At 37.9% G+C, this 16839-nt stretch overlaps 2 protein-coding genes across 2 annotated transcripts; both read right to left on the bottom strand.

Moving 5' to 3' along the window:
* Window positions 1–19: 19 nt before the first annotated feature.
* Window positions 20–6438, bottom strand: si:ch211-207e14.4 (interleukin-17 receptor D). The gene is made up of 12 exons (XM_033968854.2): window positions 6264–6438; window positions 4918–5002; window positions 4260–4418; window positions 3442–3560; window positions 2736–2859; window positions 2469–2507; window positions 1940–2094; window positions 1788–1862; window positions 1526–1580; window positions 1316–1459; window positions 1066–1244; window positions 20–995 (listed from the first exon to the last, which is right to left on the bottom strand). Exons 1-12 carry the CDS (start codon window positions 6387–6389, stop codon window positions 465–467), a joined length of 1791 nt encoding a protein of 596 aa, XP_033824745.1. The 5' UTR covers window positions 6390–6438; the 3' UTR covers window positions 20–464.
* A 229-nt stretch (window positions 6439–6667) lies between these two features.
* fam50a (family with sequence similarity 50 member A) lies at window positions 6668–16557 on the bottom strand. The gene is made up of 13 exons (XM_033969421.2): window positions 16333–16557; window positions 15954–16038; window positions 14738–14837; window positions 13630–13754; window positions 13482–13558; window positions 13074–13140; window positions 11278–11339; window positions 10686–10762; window positions 8286–8340; window positions 8103–8151; window positions 7950–8020; window positions 7470–7580; window positions 6668–6814 (listed from the first exon to the last, which is right to left on the bottom strand). The coding sequence occupies exons 1-13, from the start codon at window positions 16441–16443 to the stop codon at window positions 6806–6808; spliced, it is 999 nt and encodes a 332-aa protein (XP_033825312.1). The 5' UTR covers window positions 16444–16557; the 3' UTR covers window positions 6668–6805.
* Window positions 16558–16839: the final 282 nt, after the last annotated feature.

The following is a 16839-nucleotide window of genomic DNA, read 5'->3' as shown; positions in this document are numbered from 1 at the left end:
AATAACTTATTTTGTACATTTCTGTTTAATAATGCAACTAATGATATTTGTTCTTCCAAACCTCATTTGCAAGATGCCAATACATGCAGTAATAGGCTAGATAAATACACAGTATTTAGATACAATCTTAAACTTTAAACGTAATACTTCAGGGTACTTTACTCACTTTTATTAACACTTACATCCTTTAACATAACATTAACATTAAACATACTTGACATGCAAGTGATAAATACTACATTCATTGTGTTTTTATATATAATCCTTCCTGTGAATCACAGTGCGTATACCTCAAAGGTCAAAAGTGTAGTTGTCAGAGTAACTGAATGCTGGCTAGGCTTTCATACACCTCTAATGCTACACTTCTGTAGCATTGTTTTTCATTATTGCAGGTATCCATTCATACACCGTAAAAGTGCTGTGCTCTGACAACTACTGAGAAATGTTTAGAAAGATTCAAACATTTAGTGCACAGGTACTATTCTTCTTGCCTTCATTACCTCTCCAGCCTCACAGATGGCGCTCTGCAGAGCTACCCCAGCTGGTAGTTTCGTGAAGCCTTCCTCTGAAATGTGGCTGATCTTCAGGTAGCCCCCAGGCCTGTGCAAAGACACTCCGTGTAGGTGGGAGAAGAGCAGAGGTAAGTCACTGGTCAGAGTGTAGTGAGATACAAGGCTCAACTCTGTGGGAATGTCTGTCTCTTCTGAGTACTCAAAAATGGCAGCCATGTATTTGGACAGATCCTGGCCCCTGGCTTTAGCACGGCCCACTTCAGCTCCAATCAGACTGATGGCTGCATCTGCAGTGAAGTTATCGGTCTCCCAGCTGGACTCCTCCTCTTCTGAGTTTTCTTTGAACTCTGTAGTGGCCAGTCTGTGACTAAGTCCAGGAGAACACATGACCAACACAAAGTCACAGTCCCGGATCTGGCGGCTGTGCCAGGCCAAACTACCCTCCTGCGCCACACTCAGGGAGTCCCACAGGTCAAGACAAACCTGCCAATATAATTTATAATAGTAAACCAAAATGAGCCCAGCACAGACAGATGCATGACTCATACCATACCTGTGTGGCCATGTGCTGCTGAATGAAGGATCCTAACTTCATGACCGCCTTGATGTGAGCAGGGCCATCAGAACTGCTATAGCAGATCAGTAGCCTGGGTGGGGATGCTCTGGTCTTGGGCCATGATATCACTTCTTCCTGGGTCTTACTCTCCTGATGCTCATTTATGATGTCAGAATCTGAAAAAACAACTGCATTAATTTGGCTATTCATTGACTTGGCATAACATTTGTATTATGATTTTTTGCACCTGGTACAATGTGCAGTTTCAACAACTTCATCTTGGCTTTTGTCAAAGTAAAAGCCACCACTATGACTATGATTACTGCAGCAAGAGCTAGAGCCAATGGGAGTAGAAGAACCACAGGGGAGGTGGAAAGTGAAGAGTCTGGTTCTATGAAGATGAAGATATCAGAATCAGTCAAATGCGGCTGGACTCCAGTGCTTAAAAAGACTGTACCTTTAATGTGGATAGTAAATGTTTTCCTCACAGCGTCAACTACATCTGCTGCGATCTGCAGTACAAAACATATCAAATAATAATAATAATAATAGTAAATATAGCTGCAAGCAGCAATGATCTGCCCTCACTCATGCCTATGCAGAGCTCCGCAAGGGGAGGGAGCGCTATTGCGCCCTCAAAAGTTTACAACTTTTGCACGGCCTTGCTATGCTAATAGGCACTTCACCAGATTCTGGTGCTCAGGCCTAATGTGTTGTACCTCACAAGTGTAGTTGGTTCCCTCTTGAAGGTCTTGGAGCTTGAATGTGTGGTGGGTTTTATTGGTGCTCAGATTCTGTTTGTGACATCAGTGAGAAGTTTTAAGCATATTACTCAATAGAGGGAAAAAAACGTAGATAGTAAAAGGCTCACCGGTGTGATATCCACTTTGTTTGTTTGCTTTTTAATGCTATTTATGTAACAAACTGAGAAGTAGCTCCTAATGTGTAGGTTCTCTGGGGCCAGGTTAAAGGTAACTGCAGCAGTAGTCCCATTCTGTTCAATGGTGACATGCTGAGGATACCAATCTACAATCACAATTACTATGTAAATAAAAAAGCATTTCCACACATCATTTCATAAGATAAGCTTGTATAAGTGCCTGACAGGACACCAATCAACTCACCAGGGAAACCAGAATAGATAATAGAGTAGTTTAGTACATAATACGTTAAAATAAAAACAATTAAAAAAAGCAGTAAACTCTGTTTCAGATTTAATTTTGTTAACTCTGTTTCGGATGATAAAATAATTCTTAGTGTGTATTTAACTATTGTGAGTTAAGTCCAAACTGCTTCTGAAATCGAGATATTTACAGTAAAATACCCAAAGTGGAGACATGCAGAGTTGCTATTATTGTTAATGAGCATAAAAAGTAAATAGATTAATTATATATACTGACCTCTTTTGCACTTATCAAACCCATTCTTCTCTGCACAAGCTGTAAATACATGGCAATATAACTTGTAAAAGTTTATAGATAAATATGAAACTTGCAATGAACTAATAAAGCATTAGCCCCCTCAAAGATGAGATATACATAGTGTTAGATTAGATTCATGTATTACACCATTTATGGAGGCACCTATATTCCCTGGTTATAACATGGTAGGTTCAAATGTGTATATAGTCATCTAATATCCAGGAGACTGGATATTAGGAGACTTACAACGTGTACAGAAGGTGGTACTGTGATAGAACCGGTCCCACTGCTCTGGCACCGGCAGAGCCATGACTGTAACTGCATACTGAGAGCCCAGGGGCAGGCCTCGGAAAGGGTCTGACTTATACACCTGAAAAACACAAAACAGGTTATGTCAATCATATTTAAAAGAAAAAGAATATTTGAAAGAAATTAAGTTCCTCCCTCTTGTGTTCATTTTGGGTTAGTCCTCTTGTATTTAAACACCTTTCTTCTTTTGTTTGGTTGGGTTAGTTTTAGTTCTGTTCTTTTCTCGTTAAGTTGACCCCAGCTTTTTGTTAATATTATTTGCATTATTTTGAGCTTTTATTAAATTACATTTTTTACTTTATTCAATTTAAACTTATTTTACACCTTTGTCCCAGCCTTTCCGCTTGGTCCATTATAGTCACCAATAGTAAATCAAATATTTGCAATAAAATATTGTAGATATTATAATTCCTTTTGCTATTTATTAAACTTTTATACCTATTATAATTCAAAAAAATTGAATAGTGTTACGTGAAACTAGATTACTGTATTTTTTTGTTTGTTTGTTTTTATGAGAACAGCAGGTAAAAAGATTTTAGATATTTTAGATTAATACTATGCTATGAGACCTACTTCTCTCCTGAGAGAGGGAGATCAAAGCACAGAAAAAATAACCCAATTCTTTTCTTTGCTCCTTGTTTACCTTTTGAGCATGTGACGAAGGGAGGGACAAGTTACGGTGGAAGAGAAAGAGCTGACAGGAGACACTGGAGCCTCCCAGAACCTGCAGGGACACCTGAAAGCCTCGCAGGAAGGCGATGCCTGCACATAGCACACAGAAAAAGACATTCCTCACTGGCACACTCTGCACACATGCTGGATCTATAGCACCACTTGGACTTTACGTCAAATTCAACCAAGCACTAGATCAGTTTATCAGATCTCAGTAAGCATTTGCTTTTAATTAAGTTCTTTCATTTCTGCTCCTTGTTTCTTTGACACAAGATCAGACTGTGTAATATATAGGCTACATATCATATACACAAAAAATAGATTAGATACAGAGACAATATATTAGGTTCATTTTATTAAGTAATATCTTTTTTTCTTTCTAGAAGTAACTTAAAAAATGGCAAAAGACTCATCAATAGTAGTAATAAATAAAATAACTGATTTCTATATATTTTTGTTATAAAATATCCCATCCATTCTAACAAGCAGACTGCCTGCATTCTAATGTTCTTATGTAGAATTTAAAAGTCTTCTTGGCTGGAAAAGAAAAATTGCATTACGCTCCCACCCCCATTTTGGGACAGAAGACTACTCCCGTTCTCCTGCACATGCAATTGTAACTGTATCTTAGTCTTGTTGGTGACCTATAGCTTTTATCCAGATGAGGTTTATATTACCTGTGGTGACAATACCTGTCACTAAGCTCCTGTATCTATAATCTCTGTTTGTGTCCACGGAACAGTTGGACCCAAACTAGTCATGATCATGTCACACTTAACAATTCCTTACCATAGGGACTGGGCCTCCAGGCGACAACCACAGTGTCAGAGCTGAGGTCTGGATCCTCCAGGGTCTCCACTGTCACATTGTTGGGTGAGTGGACGTAGTGCTGGCAGATGTCTGGGTCCTCATTGCCCATCAGCTCAAAACATGGCCACGGAATACAACCTGAGGACAGACATGTTACCTATGTCACAATTCATTCACACAAAATAAACAAATGCCGTGTTGTCAACAAATACATGGAAGGAGCCCATTTCAATGCTTTACAGTATGGGTTGTTTGTTTTGAAGGCTAGGCTATATTCTAAGTAAATAGAGCATATATAGAATTACTTTACCGAGGGGATTGTTTCTACATTTAGTTTTGGGAATACTCAATTTAACATATTAATATAAAAAACAAACATATAAGACAAAATATTTAAAATAAATATACATATTCTATATACTGGATATTCTGCAATTTTTAGTTTTCACAAATAAAAGTCTCTCTCCGGTCTCATCTGTTTTTCCTGCTCAATCCCATTTATCTATAGAGTGAAAGGTTAATATTAAGCTCACTTTTATTCACATTTAGGCTTAAAATGAAAAATATATTTCTAATCAATTGCGTACTCACCTAAACTCTTTTGGGGATATTGGTAATATATGGAAGTTCCACTTACTTCCAAGTGTTTTCAGTCCTTTGGAGCCAAGAGCCTTTTGCACATCACCTGGGGTAATTCGGCAATATTTACAGTCAGGGTCTCCCTAAGACGACACATTATAGAAACATTAACATGAGGACCCACAGTGATAGTGCATTAGGCTACTTGATTAAAACCATAATTCATGTCATTAAAGGTGTAAAAGCAGAGCACCAGAGCTGCCCTACAGGTTTGGAGACTGTATACTTAGCAGCAAAAAGAACCAAGAGGAATGTATGCCCCAGGCACTAAAGGGAGTGAAGAGGTCCAAAAGTACTGGAGTTCACACAACAGTTAAGCTGTCAGAAGAGATAATGGCTCTTAGCATGTCAATAGAATGTAAATACTTACTTGCACGCTATATATTCATCCAGCATATATAAAAAGCAGGAGTAAATAAATAAAATAAATAAATACATAAAAGATAAATAAAAGTGTGCTGTCACAAGTAAAATGGTTTATTAATGGTCATAATAAAATGTGTTAATTTTTTTTTCCAAGTGGTATTGGCATTTTTACTGGTGAAACAGACAAACAGTTGTATAGTAGGACTGTATCACCATTTAAAGCCACTGGTAACAGTTTGGTCAACTTCAAGTTCTCCACAGACCTGACTGATTGTCTACATGCCAATAATATTGCATTGTCTGGAACTTAAAATTTTGGCTTTATCTCCATGGAGCCAAGATGTTTTGCAGTAGAGCTAACACCAACTGTTGAACTTAAGTCACTGTTAGCACCTACCAATCTACCATGTTTAATTCTGCATGAACCATATATTAACAAATTTACTTTAGTCAACACCTAGTTTAATACTTGGTTCAGTATTTATCTACATTTATATCTGGTGGCCTTTAGGATCTGTAAATTTTGAGTTGACAATGGGAAAACTTTAGATTTTAAATAAAGACTATGCAAATGTATATATCCAATTTATATACTGTAAGTGCATAGATTAAAATCTGAAATGAAAGCTTAATTGTGTGTCTTATAGACTGTATATATAACACTTGTACAATTTATACGAGATGACACTCAGATGAACTTTGACATTAGATGTTTCATACACGAGGTATTATACAGCATCTACAATTTACAATGTATTTTAACAACTGAAAGTGCCTAAAGTATGATTTAAACTGAAGCAAATATACAAGCAGGCTGGTTGAGTCCAGATGACTTTTTGTACTACTGACTTTTAGTAAAAAGAAAAAAATGTAACCATATGACATACAACCTGTCAAGTGTCAGCAATACAATTATAAAATGTGTACTTAAAATGAAAAAGGAAGAGCAGTAGTGTGGGTAAGAGTGTGTGTGTGTACCTGACGGAGACACTCCAAGCTACAGTCCTGAGGAGTGAAGGCATCTACGTTGGCATCCTCCACAGCCCAAAGTATCTTCACCTCTGTCAGAAGCAGGTACAACACAAAAGCTCCCTGACAAAACATTATCGAATGATCGTTCCCATAGATTGGTGCGTATGTGTGGACGGTGACAGAGCAATGTGAAGAGTAACAAAGATTGGGAGGGGAGTGGTGTCTTAAGGCTATGGGAGGTACAGCTAAGAGAGGGCTGCTGCCAGACCAGTTCTCTCCTCGGTGAAACACACAAATGTATTTGGCTCCAGATCATAGTTACATGGAGCAAAACCAGACTCTTTAATTAACCTAATACTGAATAGACACAAAGGGAACAAATCCAAGAGACATTAGACAATACTTCCCAGACCACAGGTTTGTTTTATTGGCCACAAAAAGGGTATTTACATAAGAATTACAATTATACAATTACAAGTGTAAATGAGATGGTTGAATAATGTTTCTTTTTTTCAACAGGATAACTGACTCCAGGAGAGCGACAGCTTTTACCGGATCTGGAGGAAGAAAAATAAAAAGCATTCCAAATCAAACTGACTAAATCAGCCAGGTCTATAATTAAACAAACTTGTCTACATTTACTGACTTTTACATAAGCCAGGAAAATATCAAATCCCTGGTCCAACATTACCAAAAACATTAAGGAATTGTCCACAATTGTAATGTTTTCCATCTTGATTTCAGGGGCATTCACTTTGGAATTTGGAAACTGGAAACTGATTACTGGAAATTTAAATAACCTGGAATTGGTTAGTTTAGTGATAAACTGGCTTTCAAGTTCAGTTCATGTTCAAAGCTTAGGTTTGTACGTTTGGATTTTTACCAAAAAGTAATTTAAACAAATCAAGATTTGGGAATAAAATGAACAATGTTGTGGTCATGTTTTCCATCTGTACTTGGGAATTGAAGTCCGATCAACAGCAAATTTATGATCTTGTATGTCAAAGAGGCTTTTGCGCTTTTCACAGTTCAACCCCTTGGAATACAATCTGCAATGCCTTGTCTGTCTTCACTTTTTATTTGTTTTAAGTATCAGTTGTCATCGGAAACTTTAATAGAGCCTCAGGGGCATCTTAACATTTCAGATTTTTCTCCTCAAAATCTCTCAGCCAAACAGGCTTTGTCAAAACTATAATTAAACAAAAAACTCACTGTGTATTTGTCCCATTTTTTCTCAGGATCATAGGGCTCCCAGCGGCTGGCGGGAAAGATGTGCTTGTTCTTCTCATACCAGCTCCGCAGTACCACTTTTCCAGCATGTGACTGTGTAGAAGGAACAAGGATAGGTTAGTTCAGATATAATTAGATATTACTTCACACAGAACTAGTATTATATTGTTACTCTGATGTTTTTCTTTCTACTATGAACAATTCTGTCTTCTGCCATATTTATCAGGAACTATGTAGTTTCTGTTTTCACTTAGCATAACCAACACTTTTATTCTGTTTTTGATCATAACCCTTTCTTCAAAGTGATAATTTATTATTTCTTTTGAGTACAAATGGGTTCTTCGTCTTAAAAATCAGGTCTGGGCCTGGTTTGTGTCTAAAACTGACATTAAAGTTCAAAGATTGCACTGTTCCATCGGTTATATATTAGAATTTGTCTCCCAGTCATAAAGCCATCCTCACCTCATCCTTCTCCACGGTGGCGTCGTTCACTAACCGTATGTCATCGTGGACATCAAAGCTGAAGAGGGGTCCTGTGGAGGAAGCGCACAAACACGTCCCCGTATTAAAGTCAGTTCTACATGTGCATCTGTGGAACACAAAGGTGGAACCAACCTGATTTGCCCCTGGCTTTGGTAACAATAAAATCGTAAAAACTGTGATGCTAAAAGGAGCAAAAGATTAAATATATTTTAAACACATTTTAAAATACTGAATAAGATATGATTTGGTGCACCGCTGGGACAAAAAAACATCTCATTATCATTTTTTATTAAGAGCAAGAGAAGGTGCACTTACATGTGGGATTATCAGATCCTCTTTTATGTACATCAGCTGCTCCACACCGGCAGATCTGACAACATAAGACACATTTGCGACTACAGCTCTAGAAGTATGCTTTTTAACACTTTGAAATCTCTTGTAAATCCTTGTAACACAAATATTGTACTGCCATCACCAACGCTTTGTGAACGTTTCTTGTCATTTTTCACCGATAAAGTCTCAGTGCTTAGGTCAACACTGACACCTGATGTGGTTCCTGTAGTTTCAACAGTTTGTAATTCGGTCTTTGAGCATTTTGATCCAGTATCTTTTTGTAACTTGAAGAAAATTGTCCAACAGCTAAAACCTTCCTCTTGTCCTCTAGACATTATTCCAAGTCGTCTTTTCAAAAATGTCTTTGATTCTATTGGACCTTTTATGGTTAAAATTGTAAATTCATCTTTGTTGTCAGGTTGTTTCCCAACTTCTCTGAAACATGCTGTTGTCCAGTCTCTCATCAAAAAGTCAAATCTTGACTCAAATGTTCTGTCTAACTTTAGACCGATTTCTAAGTTGCCCTTTATATCCAAAGTTTTAGAGAAGGTTGTGTATGATCAGCTGCAGGCCTATCTCAGTTCTAATGAAATTGGTGAAAAATTCCAGTCTGGTTTTAAATCACAGCACAGTACCGAAACTGCCCTCTTAAGAGTTTTTAATGACCTGCTTTTAACAGTGGACTCAGGACAGTCTGCTGTTCTTTTGCTTTTAGACTTATCGGCAGCCTTTGACACGGTGGACCACAGCATTCTTTTAGCCCGCTTAGAGTCATGTGTGGGCATGAAGGGTACAGTTCTCAGATGGTTCCAATCATATTTGTCTAATAGGAGCTTTTCTGTTAACTTAGGATCATATTCTTCTTCTGTGTAATCCTTAAATTATGGTGTACCCCAGGGTTCTACATTAGCGCCTGCTCTTTTTGCTTTATATATGCTTCCCCTGGGTGCTGTTTTTAAAAAACACAAAGTGTCTTTTCATTGTTTTGCAGATGACATTCAAATTTATCTGCCTATGACGGCGGCTGATAGTCAGACCACAATTAAAACACTGCAGGACTGTCTCAGTGATGTACAAAATTGGATGAGCAGTAACTTTTTAAACTTAAACCAAAGTAAAACTGAGATTGTGTTTTTTGGTCAAACTGAGCTACTCACTGGACATGACAGTGTGATTGGGTCACTGTCTTCCTTCTGTCGTCCTTCAGTGAGGAATCTAGGAGTGATTGTGGACTCCATGCTCAAACTCGACAAACATATCAGCTCAGTTATAAGAACTAGCTTTTGTCAGCTCCGGATTCTGGCTAAACTTAAGCCTTACTTGCCTCTGGCTGATTTTGAAAAAGCTATACATGCTTTTGTCACATCGCGCCTGGATTATTGTAACTCTTTGTATCTAGGTCTGGACCAGGGCTCTATACAGCGTCTGCAGACTGTTCAAAATGCTGCAGCTCGGCTTCGGACCAAAACTAAGAGACGGGAGCACATTCTGCCTCTTCTGTGCACTTTACATTGGCTCCCTATTGCTTTTCGGGTGAAATTCAAAGTGTTACTGATTGTCTTTAAATGTCTTAACTTCATGGGCACAGCCTATCTTAGGGAGCTGCTGCAGCCTTATACTCCTCCCAGAGCTCTGAGGTCAGCTGACCAGCTTCTGCTTGCTGTGCCTAAAGCTCGGCTCAAAACTAGGGGTGACAGGGCCTTTTCTGTGGCAGCGCCCAAATTGTGGAACAGTCTCCCTTTGTCTGTCCGATTATCTCTTACTCAGTTTAAGTCTCGGCTCAAAACTCATCTTTTCTCCCTGGCTTTTAATACTGTCTAGATAGAATGTCTTGGTACTTGCACTGTTATTGTATTTTATGCTCTTTTGAATAATGTAATTATACCTCATTGTGTGATGTTTTATGCGTTTAGTTATTTTGTGTGAAGCACTTTGGTCAGCTGAGGTTGTTTTTAAATGTGCTATATAAATAAACTTGAACTGAATTGAAGTATCATTACACAGTGACTAGGGACAAGCAATTTTGTAACATTTATCAGACAAAATTTTGTAATCTATCTGAAATTATCAGTGTTTTGACTTTTTATTGTTATTTAGACTATATTGTATACTATACTATTTCATATCTTCAAAACTAGTGTTTTGATAACATGTAGACAATATATTTCTCAGCCCACCTCTCACAGTGGGTAAGTAGTATTTTAGTAGTAAATTGTGTTTGCATGGATTGTGTTTATGCATTGAGGATATACAACACAGATTGACATTACGTGCTTCACCTCAAACCTGTGATGATCTACAGACCTAGTGAAACTATGTACTTTTTATTTACTAAATAATAATTACCAACTTACTTAATAAGTAAAGTGAGTGCATGTTTACCGTAGTTCACTGAAGTCCTTCCTAAGAACCTCAAGAGCTTTTTGTAGAAAGTTCTGGATGGTGTTTCCTTTCTTCATCTGTTAAGTACAAATAATAATGTACAGTTTAGAGTGCACTAGAGGACTGCTACATTTTAGGCCTGTCAATAAATGATTTAAAAAAACATACAGGGCCACATGATTTTGGATATATATCAAATTTTGATAGTAAAAGCCAAAGTTAAATCTCTCAACTGGACAAAACGTTGTAGGAGTGAAGAAGCAGCTTGGATGAGCAGTGAACTCCTACAACATTCTGTCCAGTTGAGAGATTTAACTTTGGCTACTGCTACGGATCAGACCTGGATAACTGAGGGATTACACAGATCTCATTTTGATTTTAAAGCATTGCAACTGCATTTTTTTTCCTTAAGATTTATTGACAATACACATTTTTTATATGAACTACTAATAAAGATTCAGGACATTTCAGTTTAAGGAAGTTTTTTTTTGTTTTGTTATTTTCAGAAGATATTATATTCTGATTAAATTAATCTTGCAGCCCTAAATATCAGTATGGTTTGTGTATTGGCAGGTCAAGATACTGTACTTACTTTGACAGTTTTTCGATGTCCAGACCCATCCCAGTAACTAAAGGTGATTTCTATCTCCTCATCTAAAGACAAAAGCAAATTAATTGCCGGTTAATGAAAAAAACCCTCACAATGGTCACAGAAATAACTTGAATCTGACAAAAGTAATAATAAATAAAAATTCTGTGAACTTTAACCAATAAAAGTCAGACATTGCTTTTCAACCATGCTTCAACAGAATTACTTAAAAAAAATACACTCATGAAACAGGCCTGGACAAAAATGATGGTACCCCTAGAAAAGACTGAAAATAATGTGACCAAAGGGACATGTTAATCCAAGGTGTGTCCACTAATTAGCATCACAAGTGTCTACAACCTTGTAATCAGTCAGTGGGTCTATATTTAGGGCTGCAGGTCGTCACTGTGCTGTTTGGTGACATGGTGTGTACCACAATCAACATGGACCAGAGGAAGGAGAAAAAAGAGTTGTCTCAGGAGATTAGAAAGAAAATTATAGACAAGCATGTTAAAGGTAAAGGCTATAAAACCATCTCCAAGCAGCTTGATATTCCTGTGACTACATATTAAGAAATTTAAGATCCATGGGACTGTAGCCAGCCACTCTGGATGTGGCTGCAGGAGGAAAATTGATGCCAAATCAAAGAGACGGATAATTTGTTGTTTGAGCCAAAGTGGACTTAATGGAGACGACCAAGGAGGACACCATTGTTGAAAACAAATAATAAAAAAGCCACATTGGAATTTGCCAAACTACATGTTGACCAGCCACAAAGCTTCTGGGAGAATGTCCTATGGACAGATGAGACAAAAATGGAACTTTTTGCCAAGCCACATCAGCTCTATGTTCACACATGGAAAAATGAAGCATATCAAGAAAAGAACACTGTCCCTACTGTGAAACATGGAGGAGGCTCTGTTATGTTCTGGGGCTGATTTGCTGCATCTGGCACAGGGTGTTTTGAATCTGTGCATGGTACAATGAAATCTCAAGACTATCAAGGGATTCTAGAGAGAAATGTGCAGGCCAGTGTCAGAAAGCCTGGTCTCAGTCGCAGGTCATGGGTCTTGCAACAGGACAATGACCCAAAACACACAGCTAAAAACACCCAAGAATGGCTAAGAGGAAAACACTGGACTATTCTGAAGTGGCCTTCTATGAACCCTGACCTAAATCCTATTGAGCATCTTTGAAAGGAGCTGAAACATGTCATCTGGAAAAGGCATCCTTCAAACCTGAGACAACTGGAGCAGATTGCTCATTGGGACAAAATACCTGCTGAGAGGTGCAGAAGACTCATTGACAGTTACAGGAATCGTTTCATTGCAGTGATTGCCTCAAAAGGTTGTGCAACAAAATATTAAGTTAAGGGTACCATCATTTTTGTCCAGGCATGTTTCATGAGTTTTTTTGTGTTTTTTTATATTTCTGTTGAAGCATGGTTGAAGAGCAATGTCTGACTTTCATTGGTTAAATTTCATAGAATTTGTATTTATTATTACTTTTGTCAGATTCAAGTTATTTCTGTGACCATTGTGAGTTTTTCTTTCATTGACCGACGGGTACCAACAATTTTGTCCGTGTGTACAGTACTTTCATACTATGCAATGTTGCGAAAGGACACAAAGATGATTTTTGCCATTGGTGCCCCACTGTGGCACCTGATATTTCTAGTGGTCACCCATCTGGGTCCTAACTAGGCTCAGCCTTGCTAAGCTTGTGAGATCTGACAAGATCAGGCTTTGAAAGGTGGTATGGCCAATTAATGTGTGCCATAAACACATCATTACACTCACTTTTGATTTTCTCTTGCTTGAGCTCCCACTCCTGCCTTAGCTCCTCTCTCAGGCGATTCTCCTCCTCCTAAAAAACATATTTTGTTACATTAGATGTAGGGACTTTAAAATGCCATTTAGGCATGGTCCTAAGAGCCTAAAATTAAAACATGCCAGTGTAAAATACAGCACATTTCATATTGTGGGAACATTTCTCCAGAGAGCATTGCTGGGGGTGTTCTGCTGACAACAATATAATTTAACTACACAATTTGTCATCATTTACCAACAATAAAATCTCCAACGGAATAATCGTTTCCTGACCACAGGTGAATTAGTGCATGTACATGAGATTATAAATATGAACCACAGTCAGCTCCCAGAGCGCAAAGTCATAAAAAGTGTCTTAAACACAGTTATTGGTCTCACCTCTCTGTCTCGATCTGGCAGAAAACTGGTGTCCACATCTGGATTTTTCCCCAGTTTTTTCTTCTTGGCTGGAAAATCTTTGTCATCAGAATCATTATTAAAAGTAGGTTTTCTTAAACTGTGGGCTTATTGTTTCATACATTCTTACCCTCCAGCTCCTCCTCCTCCCCTTCTTCTTCTTCATCCTCCTCATCTTCGGGGTTAAAAGACAAACTGGCAATCTTTCTTTTCTGCTCCTCTTTTCTTTTCTTCTCTTTCTGCTTCTCGAGTTTGCTGTAAACAAAAGGTAATGCCATAAATAACAAGAAATCGCAGGAAAGATGGAAACCAAAACTAAATCATTATCAACAGGGTAATAATGTTTTGTTTTTAGTGGAAGAACACTGGAGTCAGAGCTTCCTGTGCCAGCTGAACAGGTGCCTAGAGAAACATTGCTGTATATCTCGGCTTCTGGTGTCCAATGAAGACCTGCCGTTTTGACCTCAGTCATTGAGGCAATTAAAGATTGGCAACTGAAATGGCAAATTCTTACCAAAACGGCATCAAGCAAACATAAACTAAATCCTGAATTAGCTCTCGTTGTAGTTTCCGACCATAAGTTCAGTGTTTCAAGAGCTACAATGCAATGGTTTGGCCACACTTTTAGCCCCAATAAAGTGAAATAAAACTCAAGCACCTAAAAAGACAGGACAGATGTAGAAAACAGGTTGTAATAAATATCTTCTATATTGCTCAGCAACGTAGTCATCCTCCATTAAAAAGAACATTGAAGGCCTTAGGCTGAAATGAAATGTCTCAGTTGTTATGTATTGGCCACATATGGCAGAAGAAAGAGAAGGAGAGAGTTATTAGATAAGAAGCAGGGAAACTGCCAGTGCTACAGGGCTGCCTCATGTATGTGATTTACGGTTTTACTGCTATGACCAAAAATATATGAAAATAATAATAGCTTTTAAATGTTAACACTAAAGATCTCGTGGGATTGAACTGACAACTGCTGCTTTTAATTGCTGTTGCGTGACATAAAGCGTTTTGTAGTTTATATCAAACAAAGTATTTTGTTTTGTATTTTAGTTTAACTTTGGGAGCCCCCATCACTTGATAGAAGTTTGAGGATCAATGTGGGTTGGAGGGTCAGAGCTATTCTGATCTGTGTCACGTTCCTCTCAGATATATCACTTTGTTTGTTGTGATCTCTGCCCTCTGGCCTGACACTGAGGCTGGGGCATGTAGCACTAAGAGCACATCTGACTCACAGCTGGAGCTCCTTGGACTGCTCCTTCTTGGCAAGCTGCTTCTCCCTCTCTTTGACCAGAGCCTCCTGTTTGGCCTTCATATCGTTCAGTGTCACCAGACCTGTTTAACACATCATTCAACAGCTTTGTCAATTCATCTTTATGCTCCATACAATTCAAACCATGTGGAAAAATAGTGCACAGAATAAGTATTTTACTCAAATAATGCTTATAATGTTTAAAGAGATACACATATTTGTGGTGATACCGGTTTGTCAGATCTCAGAAGTTAAGAAAGACTGGGCCTGATTAGTACTTGGATGGGATACGGCTGTGAATATCAGGCGCCACAATGTGGCAAAACTTTAATTGTGTCCTGTGGCTGCAATAATAGCTTACCACCTCGAGCGTGGAGTGATTGAACAATGTACTATAAAGCATTTTGGATGTCTTTAAAGGCACAATATAAATCCAATGGTTAATTAACATATACAAATGCATGTATATATTTGACTATTTATACATTTTCATTACTCTTTCTTTTCCATGTTTTTTGTGTAAAAAGGGATTTGCATTCCTCCTCAAGTTTAGTACTCACTCATCTCAATAAGCTCATGGCTTAAGATAGTATGTGTTCACTAATAACATATAAGCATTATTATTTCTTGAGAAATACAACAAAAAAAAATTATCAGATGTAAAGTAAAATGTAAAACACGTTACAGGTTGTGTTTAGGGGTGGGCAATATGGCCAAAAGCTAATAAAAATCACAAAAGTCCTTCCACCTTCAATCACTCACACCATGACTGAGGGTGACAGTGAAACTGGGTGAGGGTTCCAAATGTGCAATTTGTCATAGGATGAGATCACAATTTAATGTGCTATTATTATGTTCAAACAGAGACAGTTTTCCCCACCGTTTCTTCATATGGTCAGTCTCTGTCATGCTCTGAGTGAGTGGAAGGTAAATTTAACAACAATAAAACAGGAACATTAAAAAAAAGCACATATCTTTTAAGTACCCCTGAAAAGTTTGAGTATATGATAAAATGGCAACAACAAAATTAAGTATCTGTATCCCGCTATAAGGAAAATGTTCTTTCTGGTATATCACCCACCCCTATTATAATAGAGAAAAACTTGTAGAAAATGCCCCAGCCCCCAACCAACAATATAAAAAATAATAATATAATTTTGAATATATTTATTTAGATTTTTTGTTACATAAATACTTACCAACTGTGCTGGACTTGAGCTCTGCCTCCACAGCATCATAATGAGCTGAGAATTTCTTATCGATGTTGGACTTGACCATGTTGTCCTGAGAGAACACACAATGTAGGCTAAGTGGTTGCATTATAATCATAATAAAGGTGAAGTAGGATGAATAAATAGTATTATTCAATGCTGCTACATTTTTATTTTATTTTTTATTTTATATTAAGAAATCATGAGGTGGCAGCTATTCTTTATACACAACTTTTATTCCAACCCACATTCAATTTCCACCGTAATAAAGTTTAAACTCAGTACTTGAAATGTACTAAAAGCAGCGTGACACATTATAAACAGATAAATAACTGTAACATGTTAAGAACAGTGCGATGCTTCGTACTTCAGCTATTTTCTGCTTGAGCTGCTCGAGTTGTTCTCGCTCCTTCTCTCTCTTCTTCATGAGCTGCATGGCTCTTCCAGCCTCACTGGCCGCTCCTTTGTACTGCGCCATGGCACCCACTCCTGACCTTCACTTACTCAAAATCAAACGTAAAATTAGGAAAATAACACCGATTTTGAAGTGAAATAGGCTCTCTGCAGCGACCACAACAACAAAGATGGCGGTGAAGAACAGCATGCTGGGTAATGTGAGTGTGTTGTTTGGCTCCCCCTTCAGGTAGTTTACTTCGTGATGAAAACCAATAATGTTGGTCTAGTTTTGAACAAACCACTATTATTCTACTGTTCCATAGATTTTCTGGACTAATGTTTGATATTAACTCCTTCAGCAGCAGAATGAGACATCTTCAGCCGGAAGAAGGATCTGTATCTCCACAGGCCCCACTTTATTCTGCTGTGCAATAACCTTTCATAACATACTGTACAATACCTGACACCTGTGGCAGGA

This window comes from Periophthalmus magnuspinnatus, chromosome 7 (genome assembly GCF_009829125.3).
Source record: "Periophthalmus magnuspinnatus isolate fPerMag1 chromosome 7, fPerMag1.2.pri, whole genome shotgun sequence".
Lineage (NCBI taxonomy): Eukaryota > Metazoa > Chordata > Actinopteri > Gobiiformes > Gobiidae > Periophthalmus > Periophthalmus magnuspinnatus.
Note: the sequence above shows the minus strand (reverse complement) of the source record. Positions and strands in the feature narration are given on the sequence as shown.

What these genes read in the sequence shown, in the direction of transcription:
- si:ch211-207e14.4 (XM_033968854.2), bottom strand. Translation starts at nt 6,389, where the DNA reads ATGTTTTGTCAGGGAGCTTTTGTGTTGTACCTGCTTCTGACAGAGGTG. An exon ending in TACCACCTTCTGTACACGTT is followed by an intron (nt 2,508 to 2,735) that starts GTAAGTCTCCTA and finishes ATGTATTTACAG; the next exon opens with CTTGTGCAGAGAAGAATGGG. An exon ending in AGCAGCACATGGCCACACAG is followed by an intron (nt 996 to 1,065) that starts GTATGGTATGAG and finishes TTATATTGGCAG; the next exon opens with GTTTGTCTTGACCTGTGGGA.
- fam50a (XM_033969421.2), bottom strand. Translation starts at nt 16,443, where the DNA reads ATGGCGCAGTACAAAGGAGCGGCCAGTGAGGCTGGAAGAGCCATGCAG. An exon ending in GGAGGAGGAGGAGCTGGAGG is followed by an intron (nt 13,559 to 13,629) that starts GTAAGAATGTAT and finishes CTGATGACAAAG; the next exon opens with ATTTTCCAGCCAAGAAGAAA. An exon ending in TGCCAGATCGAGACAGAGAG is followed by an intron (nt 13,141 to 13,481) that starts GTGAGACCAATA and finishes TATGTTTTTTAG; the next exon opens with GAGGAGGAGAATCGCCTGAG.